The sequence below is a fragment of the Sphaeramia orbicularis genome, chromosome 22 (assembly GCF_902148855.1).
Source record: "Sphaeramia orbicularis chromosome 22, fSphaOr1.1, whole genome shotgun sequence".
Taxonomy (NCBI): Eukaryota; Metazoa; Chordata; class Actinopteri; order Kurtiformes; family Apogonidae; genus Sphaeramia; species Sphaeramia orbicularis.
Window position 1 is genome coordinate 24,323,790 of NC_043978.1, and position 23,164 is coordinate 24,346,953.

Here is a 23,164-nt window from a genome sequence, read left to right on the forward strand (position 1 = left end):
ATCCACATTGGATTTTAATACAGGGACTGAGAAATACAAATGTGTGGTCATTAGAAATATACTAAACAAATAAACCTAATGTTGGTCTAGGACTTTAGCACAACAGTATACATCATCATGCTGTGTTTAAGTCGCATAAATATAGAAAATATGACAATTACTACCAATCCTGGAAAGATATCAGACCGTATTATAAAGTAAAAATGATATTTGAAACCATCAGGCAACAATAAATGTGAAATTTAAACCAGAAAACAGCTAATGTTAATATGTCATACAATATGAAGTAATGAAGGTGTAAATTAATTCAGAAATATCTGACTATCCTGCTGTCATTTTAAGTGATCAAGTTCACATGATGACATGTTTATGTCAGTTGTGTCTTTATTAACATTACACAGAAATACTGTGTGTGTTTTAGCATATATAACAAGCTTTTTTTTATTTTATTTTTTTTACCTGTCTTTTTCTTTGCACTTGTGTGTTGTATGTTGCTGCTGTCAACTGTGAAATTTCCCCCATGGTGGGATCAATAGTCTTATCTTATCTTATCTTATCTTATCTTATCTTATCTTATCTTATACCTTTCTTGTCGTCTTATTAACACATCAGACAGTAACATTAGCAAGGAAGTAGTTGAATGTTTATGCTGCTTCTTAATGGTTTAGAATATCTTGTTATACTTAAAAATATGGCCTCATATATCTATTAAGATATGCACTATCAAGGGTCTTTTTAGTTAAGAATCAATAGCTATTTGTCAATTTCATGCATTTATAAGATTCCAACAGTTTGGCTGTATGACATTATTTTTTGATAGCTTTTTTTGAGCTTCCCACCCTGAATGTTACATCAGAGGAAAATGGCCTGTAACTGTCATAGTGGTCTGTGACGGTTGGTATAACTATTCACTAAGTCGAGTCAATCCTCCATGCATTTACCCTAACTAATACACATTTGTAAAAAGTGTTTCATTTGTTTGTCATTTCCGTACCTGTCCCTCCTTAAGTGTGATCTGGCCTTGCTCTTTGCATCCGATGAACGTCCTGTTACACCTGAACACCTGATCTCCAGTCCGCACCTGATGAGCAAAGGCTGCTGGGAAAAAGCCAATCCTGTCCTCGATGACCCCCTAAAAAAAAATCATGCAAAATAAAGTCAAACAGACAAAAGGATTGTAGACTTATGTGTGACATATCAACTTTCTTTTCATAAAAAAAAAAAAAGAGTACTTTAAGTTTAAATTATTCAGAAATATTGAATTGAGACGGTAGACATGTTTTTGTTGTTGATTTTTTATTTATTTATTTATTTATTTGTTATTATGGTGTGAATGCTCGATGCTGTACACATTTAAGTTGATGTAAGCAGTGTATTAGTTGAAAAGGATAGGCAAAAAAATAAGCTTTTGCTTTTAGCTTATTCCTTTTTTGGTTTTTATGTTTATTACAATTGATGTACTGAGTACAATGACTGATGTAAAACCAAAAATAAATTCATTCATTCATTCATTCATTCATTCATAAATAATCAGATAAAATTTGCCACCAGTGTTGAAGCAAGAAAGGTTATCTAAAATCAGCTGCACTTTTTATTTATTGTCATATAATAAAGCAAAAACTACTGACGATAAAGCCGAGGTATGATAAGTGACAAGCCACTAGGAGTGCACCGACACACAGAAAAGAAAGTATTTGGGTCATAATCTGACTCTAAAACAAAGTAAAACACACATTTTCATACAAATACCTTGAGTAATATCATAAATCCTCATTTGCCCTGAAACAAACATTGTAAATTCACCTCCAAAAAGGCAAAACAAAGAATCTGTTTTCTCTGCTGCCTTAGGGCTTTTGTGGGAGAGCTGACAAAAGACAAATAAAAGAATGTTTTTCTTTTGTTCTATTGATAAACTGTGCTGATGAGTGTTATTCAGTGTTGTAACAGTGCACTCCAGACTGTAGACAAACCACCACAATGAAGATAAACAATCATAACCAGTGTGTGTTGTAGTAAAGCTTCAGTTTTTGACATCATTTAGCAAAAATGTTATAATAACCTTTCACTATACTGTAGCCAGAGAGGACATTTTTAAGACTTCTGTACTTCCTGTTGTTACCTCTGTCTACAGGTTGGAGAAAATCGTAATTATAATTTACTTAATTTATGGCCTCATTCTTGCACAATACAAAACAATCTTATTCCTCTACTGGGCCTTGATGGGACACATTTTTTCAGCTTCCTCCTGTTCAATATGGTTTAACCCTTTCATGCATAGTGGTCACTACAGTGGACAGTTACTCTACAGCTTTAATCTTGGATATTCATGGGTTTTGTTGTGTTAGTTCCATATCAACCAACACAGTGGACACTTATGCATCATCTCATAAACTGCAATTCATACCGTTATTGTAACTTTGCTGTTCTTGATTGGTTCTTGAGTGGAAATCAATTGTTAATATTAATTTTTTGCATATTATCTCCATGAAGTGAGTAATAACTAGTATTAGAATATGTTAAAATTTGAGAACACATCAGATTAGCTGCATTAAACATGGTTTCATTTCACTGTTTTCATACCACTTTATGATATTGGGTTTTAAATACATGTTTCTTTGCTTCAAAAATAAAAATCATGGTGTCGCTGAGTGGACATTTTTGTAACTCCATGAAAAACAGGTTGATTTAAAAAAAATATTCAATCACATTGTTTTTTTTTCATGCCTAAAGAGGAATAAAAACACTCAGGAAAAAAAAATCTTGATTAAGGTTCTCATAATTCATGCATGAAAGGGTAAAATTAGCTACAATTTCTTAGTTTGACAAAGTTGGAAACATTTTCTTAACCTGTTCAGTGATGGGGACCCAAAGCCTACTAACCCATGATTTCCATTTGGTTTTCATTTATTTTTAGCAGCATTTACTCTGAAACAGTGCATTTGCCAATTATCTGACACTTCTACATCAGTGTCACAGGTGTTACCTTTCTTTTGAACCCAAATTTATTGATAAAAATGCTGTTGTTTATGAAATATACTCCACTCATTTTGGGAATGTCATTTTCACCTGGTAGGCTTGAGAAATGGGTTCAGCACTTAACTTAAAATGAGATTATTTTTCATTGAAAATACAGTAAATACTTGAAAAGATTATTTCTCTTTTTAGAAAGTAAAGAAAGGCTTACTTCTCACCAATATTCTTGTTGGCAGTTTGGGTAATAGGTCTTTTACACATATGGTTCTTTGTCTCATGAAGACAAAAACAAACAATGGCTGCATCCCATTTAAGTCAATCAGGTTCAGTCCTTGTTATTGTGAAGGTTGTTTCACTGGGATGGAAGTCAAGGAGCTTTATCTGCTTTTACACGCAAAAATGTTGTGACAAAAGTCTATCATTTTTTCTCTGAGTCTAACTATGTCCTCAACACTAAATGCACACCATCAAACAGAAGATACAGGAATCCATGATTTAATTATGTCAGGAAGAAACACTATTTTGTACCCGGCAGTTAAAAATGGAGTTTAATCCAAGTGTATGTTGGAAGCTTTGAATATTGTCTTATGTGATAGTAATATGTTAAAGGTATGTTTTGTTCTGAGGTGATGCTTAACCCGTAAAGACTCAAATCCCAATCAGAAACCAAAAGCATCTACTGATTCAAAATGTTTAATACCTTCTGAACCACTAATCCTATCAATACATGTAAATAATTGCTGTAAAATACAGTTTGTCATCTTTTTATGGTCATCAGATATGACCCATTTGGACATTCAGAGGCTCCGAAGTGAACGTGGAAACACCGTCATCTTCTACAACATTAATTCACAAGTAAAACCCATGGAGTTGGATAAATGACAGTGAATGGAGATGTTTTTTTTTTTCCTGTTCAATTATTGATATCTTTGCTAGAAAAGTCACCTTTTCTTCAGTTTTCTCTCTTTCTCATATAATATTCCTCAACTTTAATCTGAGCTTTTATGCACATCTACATAATCAGCAAATTAAATATAGGAAAATACATGATTTCCACTGAAAAACTGCAAAATGCAGAAGATAATATTATAACAAGTGGTGATACATTGCTTAAGAAAGGTTAAATTACAGAGGAAAAAAATCTATTTTGGAACGGCCACATAAGTAACACTGGGTCTTTATGGGTTAAACACATCTGAAAACCTGTCACAACCTGATACTTAATATAAAAGTGTACTGTAGTGTTTTCTTCTATATATCTCCTGACATGTTAAAATATCCATTGTTCAAAGAGCAGATGTCTCTGTTTAGACTCAGTCTGCAGAGAACAACAACAGCATTAAAATGTGTGATGAGTTTCTTCATGGTCTGGTGGCTGCAGTCTGCCTCTGTACAGTCACGCTTTGGCCCTTTTGTCTCCCTAATTTATCTGTCATGCATTTGTGTCCTGAAGCTGCCTGTTGCTCTGCTCCTGTAATTTGCAGCTTGACTACTTGTAATTTATCAATGCACTTCTTATTGGACCATTTCGTGGAGAAAAAAAAAACAAAACACATTAGCTATATACAAACTGGACAACAACTTGGCAAGCAGTGTCTGTGGGTTTAGTCCACCAGACCCATCTGATATCAGCCATTTACTTTGACAGATGTGCAGCAGGATGGCTGTTGGAACGGTAACACAAATAGTCAAGAGTCATTTGTAGGCAAGAAGGTGAAGCACAAATATGACCCTGAGTGTGTTAAATATAGGGTAAAGGCTGCAGGATTTTATACTAAAAATGTTTTTTTTTGTTTTTTTTAAACCCACCACCACCACCCTTCTACAGAGGACAACTTTATTTTTAATAACAGCTTGTTCTTAACAAGTAACATTCTCAAGTTTTACGCTCATACTGTCTTCCATTCCTTGCTAGTATACATATACATAGAGAGAGGGCTCATATAGACAAAAGTGTACAGAGACAGGATGTAACAAAGGGACAGATTGATACTAAACAGTGGGACAGAACAGATATAAGACCAATATATAATATAATATGTGTTAAATAAAGGGTAAAGGCTGCATAATTTTATATTAAAAAGAAGTTTTATTGATTATTGTGGACGAGCTTGTAATGTTGTGACTGTATTTTAAATTAATTTGCTTCAGGATCTGAGAAAATGCTTGGGTGCGTGCAGGAATTAGTGTTAAAAAAGTACAAAAGCTTCAAAATAATTGTAAGAAAAGTAGAAACTTTCATTTTGCATGTTTTTTCATTGCCCCAGCTCAGTGTACACAAATCTAAAATATTACCAAACACAGCGTTTCATTGATTAAATGAAGATTCATTCATTTACTGTGCAGTTCTAATTTACATGCAATTAAATGACGACGTTGCAACAAGTGTTAAGTGAAAGCAGCTCATTTTGTAGGTGCTTTAGTCGGCATTTCTGTATAACCATAGTTACGCATTTACATGTATTTATTTTCATAAGCATCACTAGTATCACTAGTGTATTGTGCTCTGAATGTATTGATGAAAAGGTGTGTATTGTGTTTGTAAAACGCTCATATTGACATGCATTTTCTAGCACATTTTCAGGAAAGAGAATTCTTTAATCTGAATTTTATAAAAGTGTGTCAGGACTTGCTATGTTGTCACTGTGGCAAAGACAAAAAATTGCGGGCATGTCGATAAAAAGGATGTTGGATTATTCTTTCTTAAAAAACCCAAAAAACCACAGAAATACCAACCTTCCACCAGTCATCGTTGGAGTCATCAGCCAATAAGATTCTATCTCCAGCTCTGAAAGAAATACAAAAAGGAAAAGTCGTGTTATTGTCCTGTTGTTAAACCTTTATACTGATGAACTGATACAGTAGATGACACAAATATTCATACGGTCGTTTACCATTGTGGAAAATAAAGTTAAACACTTTCTTGATGAGGAAAAAAGCTTCAGATAGCAGCTGATTAATTATTATAAGGTTAGGTCATTTATTAAAGGGGTTTTATGTAGTATTTCTGTTTTCAAATGTTATATAATACAAAGCCCAAGTTCTGCAAAAGATGCCACTGTACTGGACTGTAGAGATGTAAACTGAATATATTTACAATGGGATGGGGATTTATGTGACCACTAGAGGGAGGAGTGAGTCACTCTGCCAGTGTTCCATGGTGATGAAAACTAACACCACCACACCTTCAACAAAAACATCAGAAAGTAACCAGATGGGATGAGAACCATTAAGAAACAACTTTTACAGTCAAAGAAAGTAAGTGATAAAAGCTAGAAGCACTGTTGTTGTTTTCACCATTGGACCCAGCTCTAAATGAAGAATGGAGTTTGATGCTGAAATCACAGCGTTTCTTCTACATGAGTGAGTTTGATTATGAGACTTACGAAGGTTTAAAGTTATTATGTGATGTTATTATCTTTGCTAACTTGCCATTTGTTGATCCACGGTTCAGCCTAAACTGTGACAGTTCTGACCTTGTTTGGACGATTCCAAACAGATCTTTAGTGCAGCTACTGACAACAAAAACCGTACAGAAAATGGAGGTGATATGGGGTTTTCTTGTGGCTGTTGTCTGTCTAAAAACAGAGCAAAGCTAACAGAGCTATAATGTAAACTATCAGCTGATGCAACACATGGAGATTGTAAGACACAGTGTTATTTTGACTTACTGTAACAATAATCAGCTAAGGGTTTTTAGCCTGGCCAGCCGTCCGTCTTTGTCAATGAGAAATCTGTGTGGAATCACGGGGCTTGAATCCAAATATGAAGGCGGGACTAACAGGCGCCGAGTAAACCAATCAGAGATAAGATGGATGTGATGTAATTATGCGACAAGCAGATATCTAATGTCAACAAACCTCAGCATGTTTCCATCAGGGTGTGTGGTGGTGGGGGTCGAGTAGAAACTTCAGTGAATGATTACAGTTGCTTTTGTCAAAGAAACTTGAGAAAATAGGGTATAATCTGCAATTCAGTCCTTATTTTTGAATGAAGTAAATGATCGACAACAGTTGTAAAGAGATTTGTGGACTTATATGAAGATAATTTTGTGTCTTTATTAAGCAAGCAAAGGGAAAAAAGGCAAACAAAAAACAGTTTTGAAACAAAAAAATCAAGATTTGAAAACAAAAATGAAGGTTTCAATATTTTTAAGCTTAACAAAATCTCATTTTCTTTCATTTCAAATCTAAAACTTCTGCTTGCCGGCCAAAATGTTTTGTCATTTTAAAAGTTTTGTTTACAAGTCCAAAGGTTTTGCACCTCTAAATCTTTTGCAAATCAAAAAGTTTTGCTTGCAAATTCAAGTGGTACTTACTTCTGGGTCAAAATTGTTTGCGAGTAGAAAAGTTTTCTGTGCCAAAATCTTTTGTGAAGCAAAAGGTTTTGCTTACAAGATCAACTGAACACCGCGGGCGGGCTCTCCACGAGCAGAAGGGGTGGATTTCTATTGATAGCTTGCTTTGGATTGACAGTGTGGTTGGTGCCTGGTCCTCCGGCCCACCTTCATTTTTCTTTTCAAATCTTGATATTTTTTTTTCAAAACAGTATTTTTTGTTTTTCCTTTTTTCACCTTTTCTTGCATAATACAGACACAAAATTATCTTCATAGACTTGGAACTGACTTTGACTCACGACAAAAAGAAGTCACTGTGTATGACATATTGTGAAACACCCGCCCCCTGGACTTGTGATTGGTCAGTATAAAATAGATTGTGTATTTTTCACAGTGATTGGCCCAATTCCAGACTGTTTTCTCAGTATTGAATACACTGAGAAAACTGGATGGGCTAGACTAATGAGTTTTAAATGAATGAATGAATGAATGAATGAGTTTTTATTATTGTGTCCTGCATAAGAACATGGTCAGCCCTTACATGGACTTATAAGACACCAAAAATACAAACCAGAGACCAAATACCAGATAACTGGCACAATAGATATAAACAAGACAATGTGCTGACCTATTTAAACAAACACATCTGCTGCTTTTTCCAGGCTTTACAAACAAATAATGCTAATTTATACACATTTGAACTAAACAATCATTTCATCTTGTCATCATCAGCACTCCAGAACCTATCAGGATTTCGGATAAACATGTCATCCAACAAAGAGCCTCTCAGTTCATCATATAGAGGACAATACAAAAGAAAATGGGATTCATTTTCCACTTCCCCCAAATCACACAGTCCACAAAGTCTGTTTTCTTCTGGGATTTGGGTAAAATCTCCCAGTTTCTAAGGCCAAGGGAAGGATTCCTGTACGCAACTAAGCAATTAGGGACCTTTGGTTCTTGGTCAAATTTGCTCTGACATAAAACTCTGTTTTATATATGTATGTCCGCAGCTTCAGTTTAGTCAGGATCCCATTCACCCATTTTTTGTCAAAAGCAGACAGTTTTAGTTTGAAGACGAAAACTTGATGACACCATAATACAGATGTGTGGAAACAATGATGTTTATACGTCATTCAGTGAGTGACACAGTTTGTGGACACATAGGGTTGATGTGTTGGTGGTTTTGGTCCTAAGTGTGTTCTGGTACATGACTTCCCCCTACAGCTGAGATCTACGAATAACCCCTTTACTTAGAAAATAGTACAAAAACAATATGATATACTAAATTTGCATGCAACTGGTGTACTTAGACCCCCTAAATACATAATAAACAACATAAATTCAGTGTCTGATCCGATGCACATTAATCCTGTTTCCTATGAGTAATTCCACTTTATCCAGGAAACGCATGAATCACTGCATCCTATCATCACATGTGGCTTAATCACAAGCAGGTGCTCAAGGCCATGGGCGAAGTTTGACCAATAAAAATCAAAAGGACCAGCACAGTTGAACCTAATTACGGTTTACGTAACTTCCGTCCTTCTTCTCAACACTGGCCGCCCTATGCTTGGCAATACTCAGCATGACTCAGACAACACTTTTAAGTGAAGGTGAGAAAAACACAGCATCTGACTTGTAAAATCTTGAAAACAAAGTAGATGAAGAGGAAACGAACCAAATGAGCATCTTCGTTTTAATGCAGTGGATCAAACTGAATGCAAAGTGAGCCGTGAGAGTGCGAAAAAGAGGAATCATTATTGACTAAACAATGAAAAAGTTACTGATCTTCTGGATTTCTTTTTAAGATGCAGCTTTCATCATCATTACAATCACCACAGAGTTGAACGTAATCATGTAATCAGTGCATGTGGTGGCGATGGCAACTAATCACAAACTTGATTTTCACACAATATATGAAAATTGAAGCTTTTGATTAAAAATTCCATTTCGTGCTTTACGTGTTTGTGTTTGATGTATTGATTAGTGTCTGCAGCGAGACCCAGAGGAGAAAAAACACCGATGCAGACTTTCATCAGCGAGGAAATGTAAAACAAAGCTCTGAGCGCTCTGTTCTGTAAAGCAGGTATGAGGGGATAGGGGGTCAATGAATTACAAATGAAGGCCGATGATTGAAGTTTCTCTGAACCAAAGGAGGAAGACGATATGAATGTGTGTGTAGAAGAGAGATGAGGGAAGATGAACAATCATATCCTTCAATCCTCTGGGGATTTCTCAGAAACAAATGGGTACTTAAGCTGAAGGACTGTTCATGGTGAATGCTCTGCTTCCTGTGGGCCTTTTCCCAAGTTTGACGCCTTTTCATTCACGGCTAAAACGGGATAAAATCTGTTGGGTGGGTTTTACTGTTTTACACTGCAAACACAGCCCCTACTTGAAAGAAGGCAAATATTCTTAAATAGAACTAAACTGTTTGTATTACACAAAAAACTGACAGTGGAGTAGAGATGTAATGATTATAGGTATAACGGTAAACCGCGGTAAAATTGCCAACGGTTAGGATTATTGTTTAAATTCTAATTATCATGATAACCGTGTTTCATTACCACACTTTTAGGGGAAAAAACACCTATGTAAAGATCTGCTTTTGTGTCAAATATTTGAGTATAGTTTGAATTTATTGCAATTTTTATTTTATATACCTAATATTTGGAATCAATATCCACTTTTAAAGTCTTTAAAAAGGTTCGTTAAGCATCTGTGTGTTATTTATGCAATAAATTCTATACATTTTTCAAATTGGATTTTATATTTTTTGTGTGTTTTTTTGTCCTTTTATGTTGATATAGTAGGTTAAAGTGAAAAAAAAAAAAAAAAAAATAGACCGATGATATAAATGAAGTTGTTCTGAAAAAAAAGATACCAAACATGGGTATAGTAAACATTTGTTTATATAGTATATAAAGGCAAAATCAAAAGTACTGAAAAACAGCTAAAATAGGCTCGGACAATTGTGCCTGTTATTTTATTTGTTTTTTTGTTTTTGTTTTTGTTTTTTTTTTTTCAAAATACAACTTGGTTAAATTATTTCAGTGTGTGTATAAGTACTTTTTGAACATTTTGAGCTCAGTTTCAACAATACCGCGATAATAATGATAACCGTGATAATTTTGGTCATAATAACCGTGATATGAAATTTTCCTATCGTTACATCCCTACAGTGGAGTAAACAAATGTTGCATGGTTAGATTTCAAAACAATAAAATAAGCCACTGAAACATCATAATGGGCCTAAAAACTGCAAAAAAATGACAAAATCTGAGCTTAGTCCTCTGCTTGGATATGATACAAACCATTTTTATAGATTGTTACAGGTTGACTCAATGCTAAAATGAATTTATAATTATGCTGTAAATATTTTCCATTAGAAATACTTAAAAACAACTGGTGCCAGGCACAACAAACCCCACCCCTCGCACATATTTCGGCCATTATAAGTAAATGGGAATTTAAAAAAAAAAAAAAAAAAAATCATTAAAAATTTAAACTTTGACCTACCTTTCCCAAAATGTAATGAGATCTATACTGGGTCACTGGTAATTTATAAACCCAATTTGGTATCAATTGAACCAATAGTTTTGCCGCTAAAGTGTTAACAAACAAACAAACCAAATCAAAAACAATAGCCCTTGCCTCCCCTTTGGAGGGTGGAGTAATTATGTTTTTCTTATACGTTCATTTTCAAGCTGTCCCCAGGTTTTCACTCAGTGCTGCTACATAACACATTGTCCCTCCTAAAAAAAATAAGTGAAACATCCCATAAAAAACATGTTCAGCAGGAATCCTCTGAGTTTTCTGAATGCCACAGTGAAATTAAAATCTGTTTTCTGTTTACTTATTATTTTCTTTTTTTGTGTTTGTGATTTTTTTTTTTTTTTTTTTTTTTTTAGCTATGTCATACATCATACATGGTCACTTACAATGTGCTGCCCTGTTACCTGAGTTATTTCTTAAATTAATTAGTTTATTTTAACAATAAAGTTTTTCTACATTGCTAAAATTCTATTTACTTCATTTATTTATGTGACTAAATCCTGCTACTTTCATTCCTGTTACTCATAAAAAGAGTAAAAGAACTGAGTTAGAGTAACTGAGTAGCTTCATGTAGTTTATTGATTCATTACAGTGAATAATGTTAACTGTCATCCTGTTTTAAAGTTTAAATTACTTCAGTTGACATTTAATATCAATTTTACAGCGTTGCTATCATGTTTACAGGGAGCCAGTCCAAAACTAACTGCTGCCAAAAAACAGATATATTGCAAATATGTATACATTTCTGCATGTAACCAACTCTTTATTTAATGTTAGTACTTATAAAAAACACTGAGAAGCATCATTAGATATTTTAATAGCTAACCGTGTATGTTATTAGATAAACTGCTGAATAAACATTAAATAAAGTTTATTTTAGAAGACTTTTTGAAGCAAATGGCACCCATTCAGCAAAATGACAGTATTTTTCTCCAACATCTGAATACTTCCTCTTCACTGTGAAATACATTTGTCATTCCCAATTTTCCACCTTAATGGCTGTCTAGGAATTGGCCATCAAAACTTGAACATTTCATCATTTCTTATAAAAGAGATTCAAAAACAACATATTCAATCTTGGCTGATGGAAAAGTGTCAGCGCCTCTCGGGAGCTATAAATGAACCCATAAATGAAGTTCCTAAAGATGACGTGTCTCTCTCAGGATGGATCTGAGATTGACTGATATTAATAGGCCATCAGAGCACACAGGTGCCTTTAATGAGGCCGCTCCAGAGGAATAAATCTTTGAGGACCCTTACCTAAAAGAGGAAGCTAATTAGATCCTTTTGTAATGATTTTTTTTTTTTCATGCACACTTCAGTTTCTGGTGTTCTCCATTTGGAAAGAAAAGCTCATTCAAACAGAAAAAACAGACAAAGGGGGAAAAAAAAAACTATATTACATGAATAAAGTCTAAATATTTCACGAAAAAAGCCATAATTATAGGAGAAATGACTAGAGTTGTCAAAATTACCAGGTGAATTAAACACAACAGTGGCTGTTTGTATTTAGAATTAGATTTAATACTAGGTTTATACTGTTTCATTCTATTATTTGACACAACCCCTTATCTTAATTTGTTCATTTCTATTAAGTAATTTCACACAGATAAAATTATAACTTTATTTTTGTAATCCTTTGACTTTTTCCGCAAAACATTGAACCTATATGACCGTAAAAATATAACAAGTGGTGACAGACACAACAAACCCCGCCCCTTGCACATATTTCACCCATTATAAGTAAATGGGAAGATTTTAAAAATTCATAAAAAATTTGAACTTTGATCTACTGTTCCCAAAATATAATGAGATCCATTCTGGGTCACTGGCAATCTGTAAAGTCAATTTGGTATGAATTGACATGTGAAATTTCACTCATTATAAGTAAATGGGAAAAAAAAAAAAGAATGAAAAAATTCATATAAAATTGAAACTTTGTTATACTGTTCCCAAAATGTAATCAGATCTATTCAGGGTCACTGGCAATCTATAAACCCAATCTGGTATGAATTCAACCAATAGTTTTGCTGCTAGAGTGTTAACAAACAAACAAACCAAACCAAAAACAATACCCCTTGCCTCCCCTTCAAGGGGGGGGGGGGGGGGGTAATATCTGGGAGTAATCAGATCATTGTAATAATGGGATCTGACACATTTACATGCACTTCAGAAAATGTGACAATTGAAAAACAATGATTTAGGGGTTTCAGTCCATTATTGGATTTCTTTCAGAGTATGTACATATGTAGTGAATGAAAATTCCTATTATTGTCTTCTGCTCATGAATGAATGAATGTTTTTATTATTGTGTCTTGCATACAGACATGCCCAGCCCTTACATGGGCTTATAAGACACCATAAATACAAACCAAAAATCAAATACCACACAATAGGCAGAGTATATAAACAAAACAAAATACTGACCTATTTAAACAAACACATCTGCCGCTTTTTCCAGGCTTTACAAACAAATAATGCTAATTTAAATACATTTGAACATGTTTGACTATGTCACTTTTGTTTTGTATGATTTGTTTTATATATATATGTGATATATATATGTGTATATATATATGTGATATAAAGTATATCACATGCTGTTTATAGGATCACTTGAATAATCTCATAACTCCAGAAATCAGACAATATATGGAGTTTTATGATGGATGGAAACGAGCTTATTATGACTTTATTCTTGATATATCTGATTTATTTTATCCTTCATATCCTTATCCTAAAGTATAAGTTTTACACAGCAGATGAGTTAATAAACTGATGAATTATAAAGCTACATATGGTATTTTAGATGGATTATCAGATGTTTCCTCCTGTCCTGTTTATCAGATTCAATCATTTTTGATAACATTTCTAGTGGAAACTGAACAGCATGAGGTATTTTTTGTCTTGTTTCTTTTGTTGTTACCTGTATTTTCACCTCAAGAGTAGAAAAATGGATCAAAAGAAACCAGTGTGGAGCTGTCAGTCAGTCTGTTGACCGTGGGCTTTGACTGTGTGGATTAATGACAGTGGACACTGTAGTGTTGGATTTCATTAGTTTGATGTGTCTTTGTGGTTGAACTGACCTCATCTCCAGGTCATGGCTCTCCTGGGGACTGAAACTGTACAAGGCCACGAAGGTGTTGAGCTTCAAGATGTCTTTCTGCTCCAGCTGGAAAAGAAACGCACAACAAACACACACACGTACAAATGAATGGAAACAGGAAGTCACTTTCCATGAACTCAAAGATATTTTTAAATAACAAGAAAAAAAGATTATGTGAGAAAATTGATGAGAGACGGAGGCCAAAGGTCAGGTTTGTCATCATTTTAACATATGAAATCATAATTTTCATGTAGTAAATTATTATTTTTAAATATAAAAAATCTACATATTATGATAAAATATCTCTTTGTCTTCAGATTCTGGATCACAACTTTAAGAAAATGTGCCATTATTTTGAGATAATAAGTAGCTCTTTTGAGATATTGAGCCATTATTACAAGAAATGAGTCGATTAGTTTGAGATACCCATTCATTATTTTTATAAATCAAGTCATTAATTTAAGAAATCATCTCAGTAATTTGAGATACAATGTTACAGTTTGTAGAAATATTACTTATTTTGAGATAAGTCATTATTTTGTGATAGGAAAATATTATTGTGAGATAAAAGTCATTTTGAGATTTATTTTATCGTGTGATAATTTTGACCAGTAAGCAATTCTTTTGAGAGGTTTTCTCACTATTTGGAGATACTAAAGTTTTTGTAAAATATATTATTATAAGAAATGATCTCAGTTTGAAATACTGGATTATTATGTTAAAATAAGTGATTCATTTCACAAATTATCACAATAATTTGAGATACATTGTCACTATTTGTACAAATGTTTCCCTTATTTTGAGATATGTCATTAATTTGAGAGATTAAATTGATATTTTGATATATTAAGCCATTTAATAAAATATCTCAAAATATCTTCAGATGGTAAGTCAGTATTTTTTCTAATAAGTTTCTAATTATTTTTGACATATTAAGTCATTATTTTGAGGTGCTAAAGCATTATTATGAGAAAGTGCCTCATTATTTTAGATATAAGGTGGTTATTGTACAGGTACAGATAATGCTTATTCATCTCACATCACAATTTTGATATTAGTTATTATTTGGAAAAAGTTTCTGGGTAGTTTAGAGACATGCTTAAGTCAGTGTTTGGTGAAAATGAAAATTATTTTTCCTAATTTTTTAAGCATTAGAAGAAATTAAACCATCAGTTTGAGAAATTAAGTCATTGCTGGTAGAATTTGTGTCACTATCTCATAATTTTATCTTAGAGGCTATTTTTATTATTACAGTACTGGAAAGTGTCTTATTGTACAACACCATACTGTCTATTGTCACGGCTCCTGGAGTTATAGTCTCACACTTTAATATTCACATAAGTGGAAGAAGCCCTTGTTTATAGCCCGAGGAGCATAAGTTCTTCTACAATCTGCTTTTTAAATACACCGACAACACTGAGTGTGAACGGTTGGATCTGTTGTTCGTCTGCTGTTCGGCTTTTTTTCACAAACGCCAAGGAAAGTTAAAACAGGACAGCTTTGTGGGTGGAGAGGAGGCTGCTGGAAAGAGGTGTTAGAACAATTAGCAGAGAGACATGCCATCAGTCTGGAGCTCTTCACACCTGCACAGAAAACCGGTGGGTGTTTCACTACCAAAACCTTGAGTCTGAATCCTGCCTGTTACTGAAATCCCTCCAAATGCACAGATAACTTACTCTGCCCCTTCCTTTAGGTGGAAACTGAGCGACAAAATATGACTTTTAAGGCACTCAAATGGCTATTTTAGTGAGTCAGCACGAGGATTTGCCTTCTTCTTGGCACATATAGTAATGAAGAGAAGTGTTTCTGGTCTTCTGTGGCTCCGTCGGAAAGCACCCACGTGGATTGGCAACGTGGCTGATGGATGAGTCCAGTTAAATGCAGCCACAAGGCAAACTGCATCTGTGGCCTCTGGGTGAAAACAACAATATCAGGCGGCAGCAATCCATTACAGCTAACTAAGAGGTGCTCACTGGCCTTGAGAGGATCTTGACGCTGTGGGAGCTTGGCACGGTAGATGAGAGGCTAGGCGGGCCAAGATAAAAGCAGCCTTTGGAGCTGAGTTACCAAAGAGGAAGGCAGTATTTTAAGCATTAGACATGGAGGAAAGGATGGGAAAGAAGGACGGAAATAGCCATGTTTGTCTTCCTTAAAATACACTTTTTATATGAGTGTAAGGCAGGAAGTTTAACACAACACTTAGGCTGGTCGCACTATTTTCTTCTTATTATTGCATATGTTCTGGGGCGCCAATAAGAGGGGGGTAAACATGACAAATTCTTGGGGCCCAGTAGTTGAGGAGGGCCCATACAGCAGTGGAGGGGGTCCAGTGGATATAGAAGTTGTGGAAGTGAGATTACACCGATGACATCAAGAAATGAGAAATTAAATATATAAAACATTATGTGTAACAGCTGTTATTGTCCTAAAGCACAAATGAAAACACAGGTACCTTTACACAACCTGCAAGCAACTAGCATGGAAGTAAACAATGCTCCATTCAATTTGTCAATTTGTTTCAAATCTGAGTATTATTTTTTATATTAATCATAATATTAACACATTTAATTTAACAGCTCTAATTTTCATTTTTAAACCTCTCATGTAAAAAAAAAAATATATTCAGTGTATTCAGAAGTTGATGCAGCCACTGTGATGGCAACAGTCACAGGGCAGTTTACTGAAGAATTACTTCCTGTTTTGTGTCACATGCCACGCCCCCTTCAGGTGACTACTGGCAGATTTTTGTCCCATTCAGTCCAATAGGAGAAGTGGAAGTGAACACAGATTATGAGTGATTCTTTCATCTCATGATCATATTAGTAAATAATGATCCCATTTTACCAAAGCTGAGCATCTACTGAACATTATGATATTAAAATGACATGATAATCTCCATAGGACTTTAGCTGTAGTTATACCTAATATTCCTACTTCCTATTTTTTCATAGGTGAATTTGTAAGTTTGCACTAATATATTTACAACTTCAATCTCTCTTTCAGTTTTATGACTCCATACTCTTATAGGAAAACCGCATGAATTTCACATGTGTGATTTTGGAAGAAATTCCCACATGAAATGCCTGGAATTATATATGAACCCATTATAGCAAGTAAAAACGTGTTTGCTACTATTATACTGTATATGACATGTAATCTATTTTATTACTATTTTTATTTAACATGGGAAAGCTTGTTGAGATTAAAATCTTGTGAATAAGCAGATTTGTCTACTATTAGACTGTTGTTTTCTTTGCTTAGCAATATATAAATTTCAGTTTTTTCAGGTTTTTTTAAAAAATTTCTTTTCTTTTTTCTTTTTTCATTTTCTTCTTTTTTTAATTTTACCTTTTTTGTTCTATGAGTATTTTGCTATTTTTTATTACTATCATTAAGTATGTTATGTAGAACCAGAAGTGGAAGGGTGAGGGGGTGGGAAGAATGGGACATACTTAATGCCTCTGAAATTTAATATTCAAATGTTCAATGTAACTTAAATCTGCACCAAAAAATGATAAATAAATATGTTTTTTGAAAAAATCTTGTGTCTTGGTATTGTGATTTACTTGGTGTTCGCATATTATGCCATGCAAATGTGTCAAAACCACATCATTTTCCCATGTGCAAAAACATGTGGTCATACATGATCACATGCTTAAAAAAAGGATAATTCATGTATTTTATGTAAGGGTAATTTTGAAAAATACTGAAGTTGTCTCTAAATATTACCCATCCCAGACTTAACACACCATTGTATTGCATTGCATTGTATGCATTAAATAAGACATGGAGTTTTACATTAAATGATAAATTTGATGCAATTGTGTTTTCTTTGTTGAACATGATTCTGTTGAAACACAACCCAGGCTGTCTGGGAGTCATTTAGTGCAAATATCTGGCATTGTGACTGAATAACCCTGATAAAAAAACTGGTGTGCCGAGAAATGTTGTTTTGCCTCCAAGTAGGCGTTCCAGTACGACTGTGATGACGCATGAAAACTAATAATTAGAGAGTCTAAATAAAGTAAATGAGGCCATAATGACTCCTGGAGAAAAATAAGAAAAAATCTGGTGGGATGTTGGCGTTTCTAAAAATATATAAAAAAAAAAAAACATGTTTGTCTTTATATTTGACTGCTGAAAGTGGGGAATGAAAATGTGGGTGAGCAGAGGAATGACGTGCACTGAAGTGGGGATCAAACCAGAGACTCACAACTCCTCAAACAACTGGTAAATGGGTTTCTTCAATTTGCCCTTTTTTGATTCGGGTGTCACCTGGGGGACCGATAAGGGGGGGTAAACATGACTAATTCAAGGGGCCAAGCATTTGTGTGTGTGTGTGTGTGTGTGGGGGGGGGGGGGGGGCATAGAGCAGAGGAGGGGGTCCAGTGGACACAGGATAGAAGTTGTGAAAATATCCTGTAAGATCTGCTGTGTAAGAGAGACATAGAAGTCAGGAATCGGACATTGAAAGCATGTTTCATGCTTTCTTCTCTTACATTTATCATTTAATATGTATTTAATTTTATTTTATTGTAGTTTTGTTTGTTTGTTTTGTTTTGTTTTCTTTCTCTTCTGTCCAGTTTATTCAGTTCTGGTTGTAGTTATTGTTACCATTATAATTATCACCATGGTTGTTATTGTTTGTATTGTTGATATTTTTTGTGAGGGTCTTTGCCACCTTCTCCTTTCTTGTTCCCCCCCCCTTCACCCCCCCACCCATGTCAGGTCCGGCATTGAAATGTGGTTCAACAAAACTCATAATAAAGACAGCGGAATATCAAGGGGAGCTTCATATACTTTATGAAGTTTCCCTTGGCAAAGCAAATTTGTTCAGCACCAACAGGCAGCCAGACTACCATTCTGCTGTTAGGATGCTGGACAGGACAAGTTAAAAAATAAAATAAAAAGAAAGCATGTTTCAGTTTCGTTTTCATGCTAGGGCACATGACATTATGTGTGGACTGTGGACACCCCCCCAAACACACACACACACAACATTTAGCTTTCATGGGGCTCACAATTGGTAGCGGTGCCCCCTGACCGTCACTCTGTAGTATTACACTTCACTTCTGCATTGGCTTCAATTTCAACCTAAGATCATTGCCTTTTATTCCAGCAGCAGAAGTTCCCGCACTCAAACAGAAAACTACACCACCTTCGACGATTCAAACTTCCCAAACAGATCTCATGCAAAAGGGGAAATGACTGCGTGAGCCAGATCATTTTATCGTCCATTGATCTCTGGGAGTTCAGCACTAAACCTGAAAAGTGTGAACAGATGGCGATCCAGTGTGTGTGACTGTGTGTGAGCCTCTTCTTCAAACCGGTGGCTTCGTCACTGGTGAAGAAGCGTTTTCCTTTGCTCATTACCCGCTGAGTCTCCATCTGTCTGTCCACCAGTCTGAGCTAATGGCCCTATCGGCTGACAGACAAACACCCCGCTGCCAGCTGTGCTCTGTCCAACCTGATAACACCGCACCATGCACCTAAACTCTCTTCCCCGAAATGGATGACCGGACTGCATTGCCGAGAAGAGGTGTGTGTGTGTGTGCACATGTGTACATGTGTTTGCCTTCTATGGTTATTTGTTCATTTTTGTGTTTGTCCGAGTGTCTATGGTCTTTTTCCACTGTTGACATCAGTGATAAACATGTTAAGCGAAACACATAAACACCATAGATGGCTGCATGTAGACGATATGTACAAAGAACACTGATACTGAAAGCACCTCTCCCACAAAACCCACCACGAAGTTGAAAAGACAGAAAGGGAAAGAACAGTTTTGAAATCTGTCCATGAAATATTCATTGTGACTCCGCAGGGGGGTGATAAGATATTCACAGAGGTTTAACCTTTTTTTTTCTCTCACCAGCACAAATGTTGCACCATCAGCACTGCATCTGTACTGCGGAGAAGAAATACAGTAGCACATCCACCCCTAGAGCTGCACTGTCAAACACTAAGGTCAGGGCTGTTCGCTCCACTGTGGTCGGCCGGGGTATGATTTGTTGCAACGGGAAGAAACATTTTCCCTCCATGTCCTGGGAAATTCAGCAGTGGAGATAGAGGTGGAGGGGGGGCAGCACGCTAATGAATGCAGAATGGACTGGCTGGGTATCTGTTCTCAGACAAACCACAGAGAGTTCAGGGGCTGGTCAGTGAACAAAGTCAGCCACAGAGGTTTTTAGAACTTGTAGAAACAGCTGCTGAATGACAGACAACGCATTTAGAAGCGTTCGTCCCTAAAATGTTTTCGTTCATTGACAGGTTTGCCACTAAAATTCAATAAATAAATAGTCTCAGTGTCTGTTATCAAGACATGTTCAAGCAGAATATAAGGAAATATGTTGAAAAAGGATTTAAGACTGGAAGCTTGATACCACAAGGTCATTTAAGAAAACTTCCAAGAAAGTTGCCCAAAGACAGATCAAGGTGCACTAAATCCAATCAGTGCTCACATTAAGTACTGATTTTTACCCACAGATGACATTTAGCGTTCAATTACAACACCAGTCGATGGGGGTGGGACCTTTCTGTGTGGAGTTTGCATGTTCTCCCCGTGTCTGCGTGGGTTCTCTCCGAGTACTCCGGCTTCCTCCCACCATCCACAGACATGCACTGATAGGTTAACTGGTTAATCTAAATTGCTCACAGGTGTGAATGTGAGAGTGATTGTTTGTGTCTATATGTAAGCCCTGTGATGAACTGGTGACATGTCCAGGGTGTACCCCGCCTTCGCCCGTAAGTAGCTGGGATAGGCTCCATGACCCCTGAGACCCTAGTGAGGATAAAGCAGGTTCAGAAAATGAATGAATGAATGAAGAGATTTAGTTCTGATTTTTGTATCTCTTGCAGGACGGTCTACAGCACAGGTGTCAAACATGCAGCCCAGGGGCCAAATCCGGCCCGCAAAAGGGTCCAGTCCGGCCCTTGGAATGAATTTGTGAAATGCAAAAATTACACAAAGATATTAACAATCCTTTTAGTTCAGGTTCCACATTCAGACCAATTCAATCTCAAGTGGGTCAAATCAGTAAAATACAATCATAATAACATATAAATAATGACAACTCCAAATTTTTCTCTTCGTAAATGTAAATATTTTCATGTATTTACACTAAAACAAAGTATAATTTCGCAAAAAATGTGAATAACCTGAACAAATATGAACAACCTGAAACATTTTAAGAGAAGTAAGTGTAATGTTAACAATATTCTGTCTGTTACTAAATATTTTGCATATTTGTAGATCCACTGTGATCTGTAAGTTATAAAGTACATGTGTAAATGATAAACTGAGACAGAATATTGTTAAAATTATACTTATTTTTTCAGTTTGTTCATTGTTATTCACATTGTCTAAAAGGATAGTTTGTAAATGTAAACTGTTTCATAATGTAAATTTACTTTTTTTTTTGCTCTTAAACATAGAGGAAAGTTTGGAGTTGATATTATTTATATATTATTATGTTATCATTTTACTGGTTCGGCCCACTGCAGATCAAATTTAGCTGAATGTGGCACCTGAACTAAAATGAGTTTGACACCCTTGGTCTACAGATTTCACACATCTTTTAGTTGTACCTCAATAAAGAGATCCTGAGATTCCAGGACTTTTGCACATTGTCTTCTGCATAATATAAGAAACCTTTCTAAAAGCTATCTAACTAAAAATCTAAAGCAAGACAGCTAACCCCTACACCAAATATACGGTGATAAACAAATAATTTTTGGATTGCACGGTGCCACCATTTACAAATATGACGTTTATCAATTTAAAGTAAATTTTACATGCCGAGAAAATTTCAGTATGTGGAGAAGATAGTAAAGACATATCTATCTTGTGTTAAACAGCTGAACAGACATGTCACCAACACCAAAATTGCTGAATTTCAGCTAAATCTTTAAGAGTGATGTGAATAAATATCAAAACAGGTGAAAATAATTACAAGTCTGGTCATGTTGAAGCTGCAAAGACGTCTTCAGTGACTAGATCTTGGATGTAGGCTGTTACAATGATGTCACCTCTGTAACTTTCTGCTGTGTAGTCTTTGTATTTACAATAATAATTACACTTTTACAATAAACTCCAACTTTGTTCCCTTTTAAATCGATAAACATATGTGTAAATGATGCCAGAATTCAAAGAGGTTAAAATATTTACTTGTCTCTTACCACTGACTGAGTTTTTCTGAGATAAGGTTCCACGGGGCACAACTGGAAAGAGCAGGACTCTCTATGGCAGCTCTTCTGTTGTTTTGTTATCAGTGTTTAAACTCACTGAGATTACATTTAAGAGGCTTAAAAGGCCCACCGGCGTAATTGTAGACAAATGAGACTGCAGTACATCTTTAAAGAGTAAGCATATGATTAAAGTTCAGAAGAAAAATAAAGGATATAAATTCAGTCTGATGTTATTTCACTCTTGTGCGTCACTCTCCAGAAATATAGATATTGGCAAACTGTAACAGAAGATAGAAAAAACTATGAACTAAATCTGAAACCACTTCTGTGGATTGAAAACCTTATTTAACAGAATTTGTGATTTTATGTTTTAATGGCAGTGGGATCCAAAACTGCAGTTTGAATGGGTGCTGTGGAGCTGAATGTTCTTATTTTGGCTTGTACAGTCTAGCCCAAGGGTGTCAAACTCATTTTAGCTCAAGGGCCACATTCAGCTAAATTTGATCTGAAGTGGGCTGAACCAGTAAAATAATAGAACATATATAACAATATGACATAATAATATATAAATAATGTTAACTTTAAAGTATTCTGTTTCAGAGCTAAAAGAGTCCATTTACATTATGAAAAGGTTTACATATACAAACTATCCTTTCAAACGATGTGAATAACATGAACAAACTGAAAAAATAAGTGTGATTTTAACAACATTCTACCTCAGTTTATCATTTACACATGTACGTTTTAACTTACAGATCACAGTGGATCAACAAATACACAAAACATTTAATAACAGACAGAATCTTGTTAAAATTGAACTTACTTCTCTGAAGACGTTTCAGGTTGTTCATATTTGTCCAGGTTATTCACATTTTTTAACGAAATTATATTTTGTTTTAGTGTAAATACATGAAAATATTTACATTTTGAAAGAGAAAAATTTGTTGTGAGTATTTATAGGTTATTACGATAGTATTTTACTGGATCCTGCCCACTTGAGATTG

The 23,164-nt window shown here is 35.1% G+C and overlaps 1 protein-coding gene across 2 annotated transcripts in view; it reads right to left on the reverse strand.

Annotated features, from left to right (window-relative positions):
* stac (SH3 and cysteine rich domain) overlaps window positions 1–23,164 on the reverse strand; it is a 94,724-nt gene that overhangs the window by 5,018 nt on the left and 66,542 nt on the right. For both annotated transcript variants that reach the window (XM_030127615.1, XM_030127614.1), the window contains 3 exons: window positions 13,954–14,039; window positions 5,710–5,761; window positions 995–1,132 (listed from right to left, as the gene is read on the reverse strand). In XM_030127615.1, coding sequence (XP_029983475.1) covers window positions 995–1,132; window positions 5,710–5,761; window positions 13,954–14,039 — 276 coding nt within the window. The remainder of the gene's footprint in view (window positions 1–994; window positions 1,133–5,709; window positions 5,762–13,953; window positions 14,040–23,164) is intronic.